The 19,755-nt window shown below is 37.1% G+C and overlaps 1 protein-coding gene across 1 annotated transcript; it reads left to right on the top strand.

Annotated features, from left to right (window-relative positions):
* Nucleotides 1-7,128: 7,128 nt before the first annotated feature.
* prkab1a (protein kinase, AMP-activated, beta 1 non-catalytic subunit, a) lies at nt 7,129-19,741 on the top strand. The gene is made up of 8 exons (XM_079257106.1): nt 7,129-7,215; nt 8,647-8,826; nt 8,950-9,119; nt 10,536-10,629; nt 10,895-11,009; nt 12,442-12,575; nt 12,789-12,857; nt 16,646-19,741. Exons 2-8 carry the CDS (start codon nt 8,677-8,679, stop codon nt 16,721-16,723), a joined length of 810 nt encoding a protein of 269 aa, XP_079113232.1. The 5' UTR covers nt 7,129-7,215; nt 8,647-8,676; the 3' UTR covers nt 16,724-19,741.
* Nucleotides 19,742-19,755: the final 14 nt, after the last annotated feature.

The following is a 19,755-nucleotide window of genomic DNA, read 5'->3' on the forward strand; positions in this document are numbered from 1 at the left end:
GCCAGGTCCTTGTAGTGAATAAAGAATAGTCATGAGACAGAACCTGTTGCTCAGAAGGATATGTCACAGTAATGAAATAAATGCATGGCATTTAGACTTCTTTGTGAGAATCTTGAGTTGTTGTTTTTTTTCTTTTTGTTACATGAAATAATTATTGTCACCTGTTAAAATTTTTCAAGCACTAATTGCAAAATAAATATATTAATAAAATCAATCTTAAAGCCCTGGAAAATGGTCATATGGTGATGGCTAATTAATGCCATAATGTTAACAAGAACTTATTTGCAATCTGTCAGGCTGTATGTATTAAAATGTAAAATAAAATGATAGAGTTACATTACTTACTACTTGGATCAATCCAGCAATTTTGAAACACATTTTTAATTGTATTATATATTTCAAATTGTAATTCTTAACAATATAACATAATCATTATTTTATCTGCATCCTGGAAACCTTCCAAATCTTGAGTTTTTCAAAAGGAATGAATATGTATTAGTTGTAGAACCCTAGTAAGCTGTGATATGTTTCTAAAAGGGACCTCATTTACAATAGAAGAACCAGATGAATTGAAGGCATTTTTTTCTGATTTTATTCTGCCCTGTAATCCCCAAACCAAATGTTGCTTTCATAAAACTGCTCCTAAAAAATAAACATGTCACACATCTGTGCATCATGCCCTACATGCAGTACTAGCCAAATGTTTGGTCATGCTTTCCCATTAGATGTAATGGCAAAAAGTGTCCAAACGTCTCACTAGTACTGTAGATTTAACCCCAAAGAAAGTGTGTGATTGTGATTTCTATTAACCATAAGGTAACTCAAGCTAAAGTTCATTTGAGAAGTAAAACCATTTGTTAGTCTGAAGATATATGCTACATGCTATTTAAAAAATGGAAAAGACAAGTGTAAAAGTACTATGAAATTGTAATGAGAAGATAAATATATAGAAAGCTTATACATACTATGCATACATATAGCTTTGAATTCAACTTTCTGTAATGTGTTAGCAGAGATGGGGACTTGAGTGTAGTAATTGGACTGGACTCACTCTTAATTTCCAGTGACCTATGGCAGACATTTAAAAATAGCTCATTATAAGTGACTTGCAAATTGACTTTGACTTGATGCATAAGACTTTGAACTTGGCTTGGAGTTGTGACTTGAGAGCATCTCTGCATGTCTGTAGTCCACATACATGTAAATGCTATTTTAAATCCAGACGCTGCAGACTATATTACAATACAAACATTAAATACATTTAAAAAGAGTTAAAGGGATAAAATGTTACTTTAGTTAGATTGAGCTTTCTGTACAGTAATTATAGCTTAAATGGTACATCTTTTCAGGGCTCAATACAGCCTTAAAAACGTTGTGAATATAATTTTATGACATTATTCATGCTATAAACAGGCTAACTAGCTTAATCATGCAATGTGGCTATCCTCTTCATAGTCATGAGACATTTACAAAGTGTTCATTTGTACTAAAAAGTCAGTTAGCCAATCCCCAAAACTAGTTTGAATGCTAGTTAGCAAACAGCTAACAGCTGTTCTTAAAATCTGCTGCCAACAAATGTTGACATATGTCATGTTTGCTTCTGTATACTGAGTGACTGTGTCAAAATAATAGAAATAGAAAGACTGAGGGCTGTGACACTCATTTTAAACAAAGACTGTCATTGTTAAAATCTGTAACTTTTTCAAATTATATTATAAATCAATTATGTTTTTTTTTTAGCATGTGTGCCTGCAGTACAACAACATACGTGGCTGATGAAGCCAAATAAATATATGGAAACTGTGGTCACATCAAGTAGGGTACGATATAAACCTCATGGCATCAAGCTAGTTATCATGTCATTTGTTGGTATAGCAAGACTTATAAGAAAGTCCAACAGGAGCATTAACTTAAAAGTTCAATTGAATGTGTAATTACTGTAAAGAGAAAGCCAAGTACACAGAAAGTGTAGGAGAGTGATTATTTGGATGAGGATTATGTAACTGTTTTATAACAGGTCCAATAATAATGTTCTTGACCAGAGTAATTGCTACATTAAATGCAGAGTTGAATTGGAAACTGAATTAGTTCAAGGTCATCCCATCCAGTTATCAGAAAAATACTATACTGATTAGAATGACTGTTGGAAGGCCCATTGAAGCAACCCATGTTGTCATTTGAGATAATAACCTTATTAAGTTATGTTTCTAATACCAAGAAAGAGAAAAGGATCATTCTTAACAGTCTTAAATTGGAAATATTCCAGAATCTGTGCTTTCAGATATGAAAAAAACATATCAGACAGAAAAAAATATTAAAATGTCATTTCATTGTCAGACCCTATATTTTGAAAATATGAAAAACCCATAACACAGTAATTCAGGTACCTCCTCAATAGAAGGCTGAAAATGTGGAGAAAAAAATCACCTTCACTTGCAGAAATCATTTCTATTTGAAAAATGTTTGATAATTGAATAAGCTGTTTTATTATGTTATGAAGTATTTGCAAGAGTGACAATATAATTATTACTTTGCATATTATACGACTCCAACAAATCCAAGCCTGCATGGTTCTTGGATTTAATCAGTTTCCAACAGGGCTGTTATGGCTGAAATGGTGAAGGAAATAGGCCTTTTTCTTGTATGGTTTATTAACATTTCTGTGACATGCTTTGGTCAAAATGGCAGAGATACAGTCGAACAGATCTTTTTTTTTTTTCTTTTTTCTTTTTTTTTTTTTTTTTTTTACCATGAATTTATACCCTTGTTTGTGACATATAGTTTGAGATGGTGGGGTGGTCATTCCACCATGTTTCTGAAAAATGGACCTTCATAAAGATCAAAATTCAGCTTTGCATGATCATGCAAACATATACTGGACACAAATAACATCCAACAGGCCCTAGCCTGAGAGGTCACACTAGCAAACTGAACCCTGCCACAACATCACACAGGAACTCATCAAACCCTTAATCTCAATGCAGTTATTCTCTTGGGTTTTGAATGTTTTTTTAGGCTAACATTCAGAATTACTGCTAATATGAATGTTATTATCAACTGGAAAATTTCAATTTATAATAACTTGTTTCACTACTTCATTAAAAAACAAAAAATCAAATCTTAGAAAGCACTAACAAGGTCAAAATTCTTAGTTGTGATATAAAACATTTAAAAAAGTACTAGTACAACATTTTAACTTGGCTAATTAAGTAATTAGTTTGTCTCAAAGAAATTTTGGATACAGGTAAATGAGGATACAAACTTAAAGGGGTGCTATTATGGTATTTCAAGTTTTCTGAGCTTTCTACAGTGTTACTGTGTTGAATCCTCATCAGACATGTAAACAGCACTGTTTTTTTATTTATTTATTTTTTATTATTTATTTATTTTATTTTAGGTCACATTATCACCTAAACGCATGTTTGAGTTTGAGTTTGAGTTTGAGTTTGAGTTTGAGTTCCAGCACTCTCGTCGTTCGGTTTCCATGGCGACGAAAAACGCATCGTTTTAGAGAGCTTTTTCTACTTCGAAATCCTTGTGACGTCCCGGGGGATAAGGTTCGGTGATTGGTTACCTTCTACTAGTTAACAAGGCCACTGAAACAACAAGGCAATGTCCAAGACAAGGCATTGCTTTTATGGTATCTGATAGCTCTCCATTATTCAAAATAGATGTCTCTACATCAATGCAAATCATCCACACCATGGGCACTGCTGGATCCTTATAACATTTACAAATGTCGGTTTGTGTGGCTTCTGTTTAAAACAGAGACAGCCGTGTGTTCATTTTTCTTTTTGGCGTATAAAATGAGCTACAAAGTAGCTAAAATGAGAATTAATTTGACCACAGATCATGCGCCCACTGTCTTTTTTTGTCCATCTGAGATGAATTCATGCTCAGACTGTCAGACTGAGATGATTTATGGCATCCCGCTCATGTATTTCAGATTTACTTTCTGGTTGCAAAAGTTGACTGTGTTCAGTCAAATTGTTTTCTCAATATATTCCAAAGCCTGTGTGGTGAGTATGTAAATGCAGATCCCCAGACTGTCTAACCCTTTTTACAATGTAATTTATTTATGGAGTTTGGCACAAAGGATTGAGCCACTCTTGCAAAGACAAAGCATTTGGTGGAAGCTTTCGATATTCAAAATCTCCCTTTCCAAAAGCAGTTTGTTGGGAGACACTCATCCTTTGCACCAAACTATCAAGATGATTATATATATTTAAATTACGTGTCAATAAAACAATTACTGTCACAAAGGAAATATTATTTAATCTCAAGGCTACTGTTGTGTGAAGGCCTCAATCAGCAGGGATGACTAATGTTAACAGTAGCAGTATGGTCATGGCTCTGGGGATGCCATGGTGGGATGAAGCCACAGAATAGTCAGAGTATATCTATCACCATGGTGTGAATTGTATGGTTTTTGAGTCCATATGTGATTCTGTGAAACTGTCTGGGAACTTTCTGTTTTTCTTGTTTCTCAGGTGTTGGAAATTCAGTTTAAGTAATCCATCCATTCCAAGGCATTCCCAGGCCAGCCAAGAGATATAATCCCTCCAACGTGTCCTGGGTCTTCCCCGGGATCTTCTCCCGCAGGGACTTGCCTGGAACACCTCTCCATATAAATTAAGAAAGAAGGGGATCATGATATCTATAGTGCTTACCCCTGGCAAAGTACATTTGCTAAGCAGAATACAGCATGCAGATCATCATTCTGCCTACTTAAATGCTGGACAAGACAGAAAAAAAGAGGGGGGACCAGGCCTCCCAATCACTCCCCTTCAGGTCTCACTGTGATTCCCCACATACGCATTTAAGTCCCCCAGCAGAAAAATGGAGCCAAGAGCGAGTGTCCGGGCCTTCGCCTATGGGGCCCGGTCTAACCCAAAAGGGTTAGATTGGCACCATCTCCCGTGGGCTCACCATCTGTGGTAGGAGCTGAGGGGGTCAGATGCAATGCAGTTTGAGGAATCCAGTTGAATAAATCTGAGGTTTGTTACCTTAATTTCATGATGTGGTAAGTGTTTTTTCAGTATGTCCTGAAAGGGTGTACTTTGTTTTTCACATGATTATGTAAGCGATAAAACTAAGAACATTTCAATAGCCCAATGACCAAATTATCCAGCCTGAAAGTCAATGTCAACACAACCACCTGCTTTGCAACACATAAAAACTAACAGCAAGCCGCACCATGCAACTCATGTATCCAATCACATTTTAAGATCCACCCCCACAAGCTTGCAAAAATCTCACATTCCACCTCCACCAGGGAGACCAGCTTTTTCTTCAAAGCCTGCTCAGTCTCTAAAGCTGACACGAGCCAATTACTGGTGTCTGGTTGGTTCCAGTGCAGTCAAGTTTGGTGCACTGCTCTTTTTTTGCTCCTTTTTTAAAAAATAAAAAAATAAAAAAATAAAAGACCTCGGAGTTGTACTGCAAGCATCTTTCTACTGCTTTGCCTGGAAGGAAACACGCCTGCATAGGGCTGAATCTGGCAATAACAATCATTTGTAAAAAAAAAAATAGCAGTCATCTGTGTGGAAGACAACAATGCTTGCTGTATATTAAGGCATATGAAGGAAATATAAAATCTATATAATTAAACAATGTAGACAGACATTTACATATTTAGAGCTATGTCTGCTGTGATGGAAAACATATTCCTCAAGATAAAATGGTCAAACGCTGTAATTACTTTTCATTTTCTTCCTCTTCTTCTTTTTTCAGTATTTTTATTTTTCACTAACAACTCATTAAGCTCAAAATCCTTCAGCATTTTCTGCCCCTATGTATGGGTGAGAATTGTTTCTGGATGAACATTAATTAAAAGTTTTAAAAACTGCGTCAAAGATGCAGACATATAAGAACTTTTATTTTAATTAATGCCTTAATCCAACATTTGCTGCTGCATAGCATGACTGGGAGTCACAAATGATGGTGTAAGAGAAGGTTTACATGCTTCATAGTTTAGTTTGTGTTCTATCCTGATTCCAAAATTGGCTTTTGGCATCAAGTGATATATCAATAACCACAACTTTATGAATAACAGAATCAAACATAAGACTACTTTGCAAAGACTAGTTATTCTACAAAAAGGCCCATAAGGGTTATCAATCATGCAGGCTATAAAGTACGTTGCCTCAAATTTTGTAACTTGGTTTAGTTTAAAATAGCTCAATTTATGTTCAAAGTTCAAAGTAATAAGTTGTTGTATAGTACAAAAAAGATGTTTAAAGAAAGAGTTGCTGTGTACAGTCTGAGAGGTAAAGTTACGTTACAGAAACCATATGAACGCGCCGCCCTAAAAAGCAGATGTGTTTCCATTTATGGAGTAACTTTATGGAATGGACTAAGTGATGATTTAAAATTATGTATTAATATTATCCAGTTTAAAATTAATGTACAAGAAATTGTTATTGGATAAATATAAAAAAGAAGAAAATTTATAATATATTTTGCTTTCTGACTGATGATTTTCAGTATGTAAAAGTTGTCATATAACTGTGTAAATTAAAGACTGTAAATAAGGAGTAGTATTTAAATATGCCTTGGGCTTCCTTCTGCTCCTTCTCAAACAAATGTGCATCCTTGTTTTGTACTGTATATGTGTTTGAGATAAATAAAGAAAAACAAGCATGGCATGCTGTGTACACATTTTGCTCACTTTTATGTAATCGGAATTGACGAAGTATTGCACCGGTATTGCGGCTTTCTGAACTTTTTTTTTTTTTTTCAGAAAGCTGCATCATAACCAATATATAAACATACATATTTCATTTTGACAAATAACAATACAATCATCTCCATGCTGCACATGAACAGCATTGCTTCATGTACGCAGGAACCGTGAGTTTGGTATAAACTCACTCTTTTTAGTAAATGCTGCCATCTCCTGCTGGATACATTACATCTTACCCCAAAGAGGTGGAGAAAAGCGTCTTGCACATGATATCAAATAAAAATAAAAATATATACATTGATATACTATCGTAACGTTTCAAACTGGTGATCAGATGATGCGTGAATACATTTCTTTTTAATCCATCTCTCTCTCTTTTTAATGTCTGTTTTTTTTTTTTTTCCAATTTGATCTACTGCGCATGATCAGAGGCGTTTGTTTATCAGGACCATCTAATGTTATGTTTTTGGTTTGGATGCGATGGAGTTCACGACCTCAATCCGATAGCTGCGACGTTAAACGTTTGTCAGGTAATAACCTAAATGTTCTCAGTAGTTCATAGTCGGTGCTTTCGTGTTTTAATTTTTTCCCCTGCGTTTAGCAGCCAAGAGGTTCTCATACGGTTTACAGTAAGGCTAAATCAGCCGGCTACACAACTCACTGATGCTAGGTGCTACGCTGCTAGCTGCTGAAAAACATGCCGTACATTTACCATCAGTAAATAACGGCGTTATAGCGTAAAACTAGGACTTATGAAGGTTTTTCTAACCATAAGTCACAGTTTCAGGTTGCTAAAACGTCTATGCAATTTGGCAAGAGTGAGGCAGAAGGTGGCTGCTTATCATAACCATTATTATCTTCTCATAAATTATATTTTAATGCCATAGAGAGGTGGAAACATATTTTCCCCAGGGCTAAATAACACATTTTATAACACACACACAGTAATGAATATAAAGTATACAAAACCCCAGGCTTAATATGGTCACAAAGTGTTGCAGGAATTTGTTCATGCCATAAAAGAGATTATGGAGATTAATATTGTTTATGGTTTAACTTTAATAGACTTGCATTCCAGCTTTATCATAAACTTCTTTCTAATACATGTTTATTTTGTTTTAACATCTCTGGTTTGTCTTCTCACAGTGTTTACAGATTATTTCACGTTTCGTTTGTACAGTGTAAGACTCGTTTTGTTTCTCACTGGGAAGCATGTGATGTGCAAACTAATGATGATGCTTTTTGTGGTCTGTTTTGTTGATGTCAGTATTACTGTTGACATTCATACATGACATTGGAGGCTGACAGGATACAGATATAGAAAATATTCTACATGTTTTTATAAGGATGACTTCTCGGCAGGTTTGTGATCTCTTTGTTTATTTTTGTTAGGCTGTAAAACAAAATCATGTCAGAGCTTTGCAGTAGTTTGTGAATTTTTCCCACAGCTGTTATACATCTTACATAGTAAGTGATAGCTTTAACAAACATCTGCTCTGGACAAAATGACCCGATCACACAAACACAGCAGTATTTGTAGAGATAAGATATCATGCAGAGAGAGATGTTATGAGGATCATGTTGAACCTAACATACCATACTAACCAGACTTTCATAATATAGAAGCCAGCTGATTTATTGAAAATATACCACTGTTGTCCAGTGTCCACTTGGAGGGATCACACAGTATGCCAACAAATCCATACTGTGCAAAGTTATCATAGGTTTTGGTGTCATATGCGATACAATGTAGTGACAAAACCTACCAAACAAGTTGGGATCAACAGTTATCTGTAATGTCTAATTGCCACTTATATCATAATGGTTTGTAATAAAATGTCTTTTTCAGAGCTGCTTTCTGACTAGTATACAGCATATATTAATGATTAATTACATTTTCAAAGTGTTTTTCAAGTTTCTGGTTTGCCTAATGCAATTGGCCTGACTCCGTTAATGTACAGTGACCTTGTAGCCCACAAGAAGGCAAAGCCATGGGGAATACTAACAGCGAGAGGGCCACTATGGGCCATGGAGAGAAGGCTCAGCGAAGGGACAGCCGAGGAATCAAGGAAGGAGAAAGGCCAAAAATCTTGATGGACAGTCCGGAGGATGCAGATATTTTTCATGGAGAAGATATGAAAGTATGCACAAATGCCATCACACTGGCAATATTCTAGTGCAATCACAGTTTTTTTTGTGCATTTCATTTATTCAAACCCAACTTTCAACATCATTTATTCAAACATAACTGCTTTGTCTTTCAGGCTCCTTTAGAGAAAGAGGAGTTTCTTGCATGGCAGCAAGACTTAGAGGCGGAAGACAAAGGGCCTGCTCTAGATCGACCAACAGTCTTCCGCTGGACTGGAGACGGAAAGGAAGTGTTCCTCTCTGGATCTTTCAACAACTGGGCCAACAAGATTCCCCTTATTAGAAGGTGAGAGCATGACCTAAACTCAGGGAGATGGTGTGTCTTTTAACTGTGTCTTAAAACTTGTATGTTTCTTCTTTCTTTTTTTTAATTTTTTTTTTTTTGTTTTTGTTTTGTTTTATAAGAATACAGAATAATGCCTTCAGTAAAACACACATATTGTGAAATATTTTTATTGAATGAGGAGGAAGTTTGCATATTGCATATGTGTACATTGGAATTCAAATACAACTTTCATTGATTTTCACACCTTGCATGTGTTTTACATGGAATATTCTGTTCATTTTCCCTTTTGCAGGTTACAGAGGAAAGTTTTATGAATGACTCACACCCTCATTATGTCCTGCTGTGCAACTGCAGCCATCCAGTCTTTATTATATCCATATCTTTAAAAACACAGCACAATAACCTACCCTAGTTTCTCCCCTGTCCTCTTTAATTACAGCCTCCTTGTTCTCCCCTGAACTCTACCAAAGCGGCGGTCTGAAACAATTCACAGTCGTCTTTAGAAACAAGCCTATATTTACACATAATAAACTGATCTGGCTTCTGCAGCATCAGGAATGCAGTTTGTCACAAATGACTGTAAAAACTATGTTAGGATGAATTAATGCAATAAAGCTTCACACAGCTGAATTAAATTTTTGCTTACTTCAGACATGACCTAATACTTGGAGTCAATATGTCATAATACGACTAAGGTATTGAATAGACGGACCGTTAAAGGTTTGGCTTTACATTTACACTACATACTAGCATGATTTGTCATCATAACACAATGTTGTACACTCAGACAGACAGGTTTTATAAGTCCTGCCGTCTGTTCAGGAATGAACCAGTTCGGCTGAGACAAAAAGCAAAGGCTCAGTGGTTCAGTTGATAAAGGTTTAGTGTTTCTTATTGAACTGCTGCTGATCTAACTTTAAGAAGAGTGAAAGATATCTGCAGCTTGATGAGCCACATTGCCTACAGTACACCCTGCATCCTCCTTACACTGCAACTAATGTCATGTTGCCAGTCTCCTCTCCTCTCTGCATCAGTGAGAACCTCTTGTTTTGTCAATGTCTTCTTTTTCTACTTTTCATTTCTGATGATTTACTACAGCTTGTCTCATCTGTGGAACACAGTTCTAGCTCTATGCACTTTTTTTCTTTTACAGCTTTACATTTTTCACTGTATGGAAAATGATGGATTAAGCCAGTACGGAAGAAAATGGGATTATTCTGAAATGCACCCAGGTTGTTACTTCAGTCCCTGTTTCTGTCCAAAAGATACCAAAATGGTGTTTTTCACTCACACTCTAAAAGACAACGTAAAGCTCCTCAGTGTTAAATAAGTTATGTGTTAGGTTAAGAAGTTTTGTTTGATCTGAATTATTCCTAATTAATCTTTTTTCTTCTTTTTTTTCCCCATCTGTAAAAGTCAGAACACCTTTGTGGCGATTGTTGATTTACCTGAAGGGGAGCATCAGTACAAGTTTTATGTGGATGGACAGTGGACCCATGATCCAACTGAGGTAGGACATTATCGTCTTATTCCAATTTGTCTCCCAGTCCAAACAGGCCTTTTTACAATAACCTCACATTTTATACTTGATATATGCAGTCACATATCATGAAAACAATTAATCATTGAATGGATCAAACCTAGCCTGACTTTTTGTTATTGCCAGATGCTTCAGGGCTTTGTTTCACTGCATCTTATGTCTGCGTAGAAATTTCCCTTCATCTGGCTTGCTTCTAATTGAACCTTGTGGATTTGTTTGCCACTTGCCTTCACAGCCGGTTGTAACCAGCCAGCTTGGCACAGTCAACAACATCATCCAGGTGAAGAAAACTGACTTTGAGGTGTTTGATGCTCTGATGGTGGATTCACAGAAGTGCTCTGACATGTCAGGTGAGTGCTTCATCGGAACAAAGCCCACAGTCTGAGAATAACATCCACCAAATGATAAATATGAGCAGCTTTTCTATTTGTTTATTAAATATGGAGACTATTCACTCCACTGGCAAGTAAATATTTTAATAATCCTGTAATTACATGAGTGTAATACAATTGAGTGTTGTACAATGTTTATTTATTTATTCACTGTGGATCAGCTCAAATGCTGACCTTTCTTTAGCCATCTTACTTACAAGCTTACAAGCATTAACCAAGCACAAATAGTAACAATCGCAAAACCATACAGACGTAAAATATACACAAGTTATACAGTAAATAAGTTTGAAAAAATTTATTTCATAAAGGTAATATTGAGGAAGATAGATGAGAGCTAAGCAACCTGCAAGTTCAAAGACTTGACGGGACTCATGCAGCTGTTGTTGTAGAGCTCACTGAAATGCACTGAATCAAGTACATGTGATTCAAAATAGCAAAAGAATGTGGTTATATAATGGCAAGTGAGGTATTAAATCAGGTAGGGACAGTTATTGTCTGACAAAGTACACATTAACACACTGAGTTTAGCTGCTGTGTACAGATTTATCTCAGCTCATATAACTTATCTCCCCCTACTCTTTTTGCCAAACATGTCAAAACTACCTGGGGTGGGAAAATCAAATAAAAAAATCGAAAATCTGGATTTTTTGCTTCACAATTTTAAAATTTTTTTCTTTTTTTTTTTGTTTAAAAAAAACTTTTTTTTTCAAATAAATACATTTATTGTCATATATATTGTTTTTATTGATATTTTTACTTGTCTTCTTGGGCATTATAGCAGCAGAATGATGGTCTGGCTACTGTGCTGTTTTTTTCCTGTTTGAAATCAAGAAAAATGACGAGAAAAAAAAAGTTTTATACAATTTTTTTTTGGTTTTTAATCTACAAAAATCAGCAATATCGAAGAATTGTGAGAATCACAATTTAAATGGAATCAGCACCCAAAAAATTGGAATTGAATTGAATCGGGACAAAAGCATATCGTCACAGCCCTAAAATCTACAGTTAGCTGATATAAACATTTTATTGAACAAAGTGCATAGACGTGTCCACTGTCCAAAACTTTACGTTGCTGGTGATATGAATGATAAATTATCTGTAATGTGTCAAATTGGGAAGAAGAATTAGCAGAGGGAGGCACAGTAAACCTCTTCATCTTTTCTACTGAGTAATTACATGCTAATAATTGGGAATCATAACTCTTTAACTGTGCAATAACCAAGATAGGTGTGAGTAAAAATGAAAAAAAAAAACATTTCAATGTGTCAGAGGCAAATAATTTGAACATCTTTAGGTGCACTTGAAGTAAATTAAAGTTGTTCTGTTCAAGTTTGAAGCCAAGTGTTCCAGATTCTGTCTTAGTCATGCTGTTCTGCTCTTTCTTTATTAGACCTCTCCAGCTCTCCTCCTGGACCATATCACCAGGATGCTTACGCTCCAAAACAGGATGAAAAGTTTAAGTCGCCACCTATACTCCCTCCTCACCTCCTCCAGGTCATCCTCAACAAAGACACTGGGATTTCTGTGAGTGACTAAAAGGGATTTAAACCAGGTTTATGCTCATAAACCTGGTTTTTATGACCATTTTCTTGGAACTTTCTTTCTCATCTTTCTGCAGTTTGTATAGTGTTGCTCCATGAAACAATACTGAATGATACTTATTTTGTAAAGAAAAGGCAGTCATTCATCTGAAACTGTGCAGAATAAAACTTACTTTGTTGTTGTTTTTCCATCCAGTGTGATCCTGCGTTGCTTCCAGAACCGAACCATGTCATGCTGAACCACCTGTATGCTCTTTCCATTAAGGTAAGGCTTCTAATTTACCAAACAACCTCACATACCCGACATTCTTGTCTGTGTTCAATAGTTTCTCACCTAAATGGCAGCTGATGTGGGAAATCTTTCTGTGGACATACTTTAAAAATGACCAAGTTTGTTAGCCTCTTTATTTATTTATTTATTTTGAGAAAGTTCGAGCTGCCGTAGTGAACATGTGGCTTGTTGTACAAATTGCATCTGTGGAATTCCAGCAATGATAACAAGCTGTTGAAGGACACGTAATTGCCCTTCTTTCAACATTATAACAAGAAAAGCAAACGAAATATGCCGGTTGTCAAGGTATAAATATGGACAGCAGTGTCAGAGCAAATGGAGAAAATATAGAACAAACAAGAAGAGTTCTCATCGCCTGTGGATTCCCACCCTTAAACAAACAAAATTTTCCATTTGAGTTGGTGCTATTTTTGACTTTTTTTCCGTTACGTCTCAGCTGTAGTGATAAGTTGTAGTTTTAGTTATGTCATTCTGCCAGTAAGAGAGACAGGATTAAGGATTCACATAGATTTATAGGGAGTATATAAAATGCTTTTTCACTTGAAAACCCCCTTTTTTTTTTTTTTTTTTTTTTTTAAAGTGTGGTTGCATTTTTACATTGTTTCTCTGTAATGAAACTACTGAATTGTCAGCTGTTGCTCTTTAACTTAAAATAAAATAAAACTGCGGGAAGGTGTCCTTATCTATGGCTGAAACCACTGAGCAGGTACCCAATGCATGAGTACAGTTAGGAGGCAGGCTGGGGAATTAAATAAAGACTTTAACAAATCACAACCAGATAGATGAACAAAAACCAAAAGCCAACAACCAAAACCAGAATACGAGTGACTAAATGACCGAGTAGGGGGAAGCAATGAAGATCTGCCAAGGACCAAATAAAACCAGGGAGGGTTCAAACTCATTGAGATAATGACTTCGTGGAGAACAGGTGTGGCAGTCGTGTGTGGGGCTGGAAGCAAAACTAACTGGAAGAACAGGGGTTGCTGGAAGTACAATATACAACAGGAAGCATCTTTTTTTTTTTTTTTTTTTGTCTTGTCCAGCATTTAAAGGGGTGCTATGATGGTATTTGGAGTTTTCTGAGCTTTCTACAGTGTTACAGTGTTGAATCCTCATCAGACATGTGAACGGCACTGTTTTTTTATCACCTAAACGCATGTTTGAGTTTGAGTTTGAGTTCCAGCACTCTCGCCGTTAGGTTTCCATGGCAACGAAAAACGCGTCGTTTTAGAGAGTTTTTTCTACTTGGAAATCCTTGTGACGTCCTGGGGGATAAGGTTCAGTGATTGGTTACCTTCTACTGGTTAACTAGGGCATGTAAAAATACATAGGCGGGTGGAAAACGTGGGATAAAGTTATTTCCAACGATGGCTGGTGAGTTTACCAAAGAGAGACATCCTGCTGCATTCGTTGCTGTGGGTTGCTGTTTTCCACTTCGTTTTCAGGGTCTGATTCAGGTTCCAACATGTAGGGCTGTATGCTATGTGTTGACATTGTATTTTGTTTTTTTATTGAGTTCATATGAGCCTAATCCTTCTGTTTATGAGATGTTACAATGACGGCGAAAGCAGGTGCGGTGCGCGCTCCCGATGTAGTGCAGTGGCGGGAGGCGGGGCTTAATGCGGAAGAGTCTCAATCCACTCGTTTTGCCCGCAGGCTGATCTGACAGCCTACGGAAAGGGTCGGTCTGAAGTAAATAAAGCGATTTGTGACAATAACTCAATCAATCCCAGCCCTTCTGGTCTCAGAAATAAAAATAAATTAGCCTGAAATGCACATAATAGTTCCACTTTAAGCAAGCAAAAAGACTTTTTGGATGCTGTGTTCTGCTTAGTAAATTTACTTTGCCAAGTGAAGCATTATATCTATAATATATAATACTTCCCATGATATTCTAGATTCTTATTTTATTTTTCTATTTATTTTGCATAATTGTTTGTATTACAAAGTTTGTACTGCAGGACCGGACTGGAGAGGACAGAAGAGGGACAGAAAGATATAAGAACACCCTGTAGAGCGAAAAAGAGAGGAAGAAAGAAAGAATGAGAGAGAGAACAACCTACATACATATGTATATACATAAACACACATACACCCGCTGATATATACACACATACACATATATAGTCATGTTCCCCCTGCAGGAGGACAAAACCATCAACTGTCAGAAGAACCAGAAATAAACAAGCTAAACCAGAAAGATAGAAAGAAAACTAGGTGCTGTTGGTAAATAAACCTGCAGGCGACTCAGTGACTGTGTCACATGCAGAACACACAGAGTGGAACGTGTGATCATGCCAATGTGACCCCGCCCACACAAAGGCCAGAGGCAGGCCAGGAGATCCCCGAGACCTGGGCAGCCGGCAGCCACCCCCAAGCACAGACCCCAACCACCCCACTATGGAGCCAGCCATGCACCCACCCAGGAGGTGGCAGAGTGGGGCTCCAGCCAGAGTCCCCCACAGTCAAGGGGAACAGGCCCCAGAACAGGCCCCATTGGGCACCAGTCGCCCAGGGCAGACAGAGGGCTGGCCCCAGGGCCCCAAGAGCCTGAAGGCGACCCCCACAGGAAGAGGGCCTAGCCCACGCCAGCGGAGAACCAGGACCCCCAGACCGCCACCAAGCAGCAGCCAGGCCGCACTCCAGTGCACCAGTTGCACTCCCCGGGCACCAAGACCCCCACCGCACACACGCACACATACAGACACACTCCCCCTCTACACACACCCTATCTACCCCGTCACTTACACACACCCCATCTCGCACTCTCCCAACTCTCTGTCCCCCCTCACATACTCCCCCATACACACATACACACCCCATAACATGTCCCCCCTTACACACTTCATCTTGACCCACTCTCACACTCCTTATCACGCAATACTCAGTCCCCATTCCCACACTCCCCCCGCTTTACACACACCCACCCCTCCTCCACGCACCCATTCCTCCCTACATATACACGCACACCCCACTGCACCTTTTCACCTCCATTCATACACTGCCCTCTATACATGCCCACACCTCCCAGCCCATCCCTCCACCTCTTTACATAAAATGGCACAAAGCATAAATACAAATGACCACATGAAAGTTATTTACATCTTAACATGTAAATGCTTGGATAGACACACTAATGGTGGATCACCAGAACTGCTGGCTTTTATTTAAATTAGTTTCGGACGAAGGGATTATCATCTAATGATTGTACCTAAGTACTGTCATTTATGATATAATATCAGTGGAGCAAAAACATTTGATATTTTCTATTAATTTCTTCTCTTGTAACTTTTTCAGACTGCGAGAAAAGCCTCATAAATAACATCTGGATGAGTTTAATGCTGTTAGACTAAAAAAGGCCCAATGAGTCCAGTTTGTGGGGAGAACTATAGAAATGAAAGAGCATAAAAATCAGCACAGTCACACTTTAAAATGATAGTTCAGGGTATTTAAGTAAATATATCACCCCAGCAACAGATACCCAAGCCACTTGTGTGTAAATGTCATGAATAAGGCTCTTTTGTCTGGACAAGCTAATGCGTCTTGAAGTCAGTAATTTACTTTAAAAACTGACTTTACTGTCCTCATAATGCTTGGCCTGCTGGACAAATGTTTAGCTGCTTCGGCTGAAAACGATTTTCTCATGAGGTCTACACGCATCATAGCTGTAAGAATGTGTTTTATTTTTTTCCATTTGTTTCAAAAGTTTGTGCTATTTAAATTTGATTTTTTTTTCTGTTGCGATTTGTTTTCTGTCACAGGATGGCGTGATGGTGCTCAGTGCGACACATCGCTATAAGAAGAAGTACGTCACTACCTTACTGTATAAGCCCATCTGACTGCAGGCTGCCTTTCATTCCAGCTCTGTGTGTTAACTGTGCATCGAGTGTACGAAATATGACTTCCACACATTTTTTTTTTTTTTTTTTTTTTGGTGTTGTTGTTGTTTTTCTTAAAACGGAGGCTGGACAAAGCCACCTTATTCGCATCACAGGTCCTAGCTGTTAATCCTGAGTTGATGGAGAAGCTCTGAATGAGATGGAAGCAGGATTAATGAATGACTGGGAATTTTGTTAATTCCCTAAAGGACCGATCATTTCTGGATTATATGATGCATTTAGAAATGCATGCATAGGAAAACATCCAGCTGATGAGGATGCCTTCAAAAAATGCTTTAGGATGTTAAAAATAACATTTCATTTTAGCTCACAGAAGATTTGACAATCAGGAAGAAAGTTTGGAGAATTTCGTTATTTCCAGCAGTCTTTTAAAAAAAAAAAAAAAAAATCACCTATTATTGGTCTTTTCTTTTAAATCCTAAATTATGCTGTGGTGCCTGGGAATTAGTTATCCTTTAGAATTTGTTTTATTTTGGCAAAAATACCTAAAACATGAAATTATTTTAAGATTTGAAATTGCTTAGTTCAAGAAATGAAAACATCGTACAAGGGACGAATTTAGGAATGAAAAACAGCTTTGTGGAGGGATTAGATTTTGTTGGATCATCCCAGAGAGGTGACATGAGCAGAGAAAAGAGAAAGGATGAAAACCCCTGCAGTCTAGATGCTGGTGGTGGATGACAAGGGATCAGCTGTAAGGGTGGAGCAAAACATATGATGTAGCTTGGTAGCTGGTGCAACAGACATTTGATGAAGGCTTCAGGAAGCAGAGGATGTGGGAAAGAAGCTGATCACTGACAGAATGAAACGTAGTTTTAAAATAACTGAATAAAAAGAGTTTCAGCAGCATGAGAAAACATGTGGCAGGGAATGAGAAGCAACCTTATTGAACTTGTATCTAAGATTATATGTTTGAAAGCTAAATGTTGGGATGTTTTGAACACGTTTTTCTAGCAAACAGAAATTTAAAACATAATAAAATACAGCTTGAGCATCAATATCAGTTTAAACATCGGTTTAGCCTGTTGTCAAGTTTACAGGTTTTATTTAAATTTTTTCTCCCTCACCTCTTCTGCCTCCTCGCGGATTAGCAAGTTATTCTCATATTGATGTTCTGTTCATTAATTACAGAGGACTGCTTCATCATGTTGTTAGAATCCTCAGTTTATTTTCACATTTAAATCGATATCAGAAACTGAAAAAGGATCCATGATCTCCGGATCAGGTTAGATCTCATGCCACATCCTGACAAACATAATGATTAAGTCCCAACCTTCATACCAACAGCAACTAGTTTATAAGTGAGTTGAGGTTGTTCTTCGCAGAAACACTCTGATGTACACAAACAATCTGAAACCATAAACTTTTTAGCTTCATCTTTCCAACTACATTCTCTGCATTATTTCTTTTTGGTAGGACTGTGATATTTTCTAACTTATATGTGGAGAAATGTGGAAATTCAACAAAGTTAACTAACAATCAAGCACCACTGAAAGGGAGCAACCGCTCTTAGATACCTTGTACACTCTTTGTATATCCTGTTATTTTACACATCTGATTAGGAAGGTCGCTATCGCAATCATCCCAGTCCTGTTTAATCTGCCTTCACTTGTTCACAGACCTCCTCTTGTAGTTTTCTTCGCTTGGTAGGAAACAAAGGCAATAATGGTGATGGGGTAAGAGGCTGAATTGATTGTAATCAAAACGTATATAAGGAAATGTGATGCTGGACAAGTACTGAAAGACCTCAGCAGAAGAAAAGGTCACTTTTATCTTTGGTTTGATTGAAAAGATTTTCAAAAAATCATCTCAATCAAGAATGAAGGATCAAAGACTGAGAAGATGCACTGCAGTAGTTTTTCATTGTTTTATTTGCTATTTATGTTTAAACTTATCTAAAACATGACAGAGTAGATGGATAAATAAGTGGTGCATTTTTTATTTTTCTATTAGCTCATAGAGTTGTTCCTGTTGTTTTTAGATGTTATTTTTATAAAGCTGGTTCCCATGTCTGGTAAAAAATTATTTCCAGCCAAGACAGAAGCAAAATGTTTCATTTGCACGGTTTTATTTAATGTTTATGTGCACTTACAGAATGACGACGTATCAGAGGAGTAGCACTGAGCTCACTTAGCACTTACGCAGATGTAGATATACCATATTATGATGGTTAATCCCTGCTGACTTTGATAATATGATATTATTTGTCTGTGCTTCCATCAAGTGATGTTTTAAGCCATGATTGGTTTAAACAGAAAATGTCAGTAAATGGAAGACACTCAAATACAGCAGAGCTTTTTACTGTTTCTGGTCTGTAGATTTCAGGAAGTCTGAAGCGCAGTAATGCTTGAAGTTAAATGACTGAAGTGGTATAAATGTATCGTTGCCAGATTAAGTTATTTTCCAGCTCACAGATAAAGACATAAGGCTAATTTAGGCCAGCACATGCTGAGGTCTCATTTGTTGCACTAACATGGTGACGATTTAACCACGCTAAGTTTGTGGACATGGAAATTGATTGCAGTATCATTAAAGAGGTCATAATATATTTGTTGGGTTTTCTTTTATCTTCAGCCTAACCGCTACATTGGCATGCCCCCAAATTAACCTCAAGAGTGAAGATGTGGAGAAGTGTGGCTTGTTATTTAGAGAATATATAATGTTATTTCTTTCTATGTGCTTCCAAAGGAAGAATGAATAGGTGAGTTTTTATTACTGTTCTCGGTAGCCCAACCTCACCCTGTTGTTGTGTTTTCTTTCATTTTACTGATACCTGCTTCCTGAACTGGGACAGTAGAGAGCAAGGCAGAATGGGTTATTTATTTAGAGACAGTGTATTTTTGTTTTGGCACGTTTAAGCATATAAATCTATTTTAGTAAACCACCTAAATAAAGGAGTGTATAAGTATAATATGGCCTCTTCAAAATGAACCCTGTAAATGGCTTTTTATGTTTAAGACACATGGAATAAA

The sequence above is a fragment of the Telmatherina bonti genome (genome assembly GCF_933228915.1).
Source record: "Telmatherina bonti genome assembly, chromosome: 17".
Taxonomy (NCBI): domain Eukaryota; kingdom Metazoa; phylum Chordata; class Actinopteri; order Atheriniformes; family Telmatherinidae; genus Telmatherina; species Telmatherina bonti.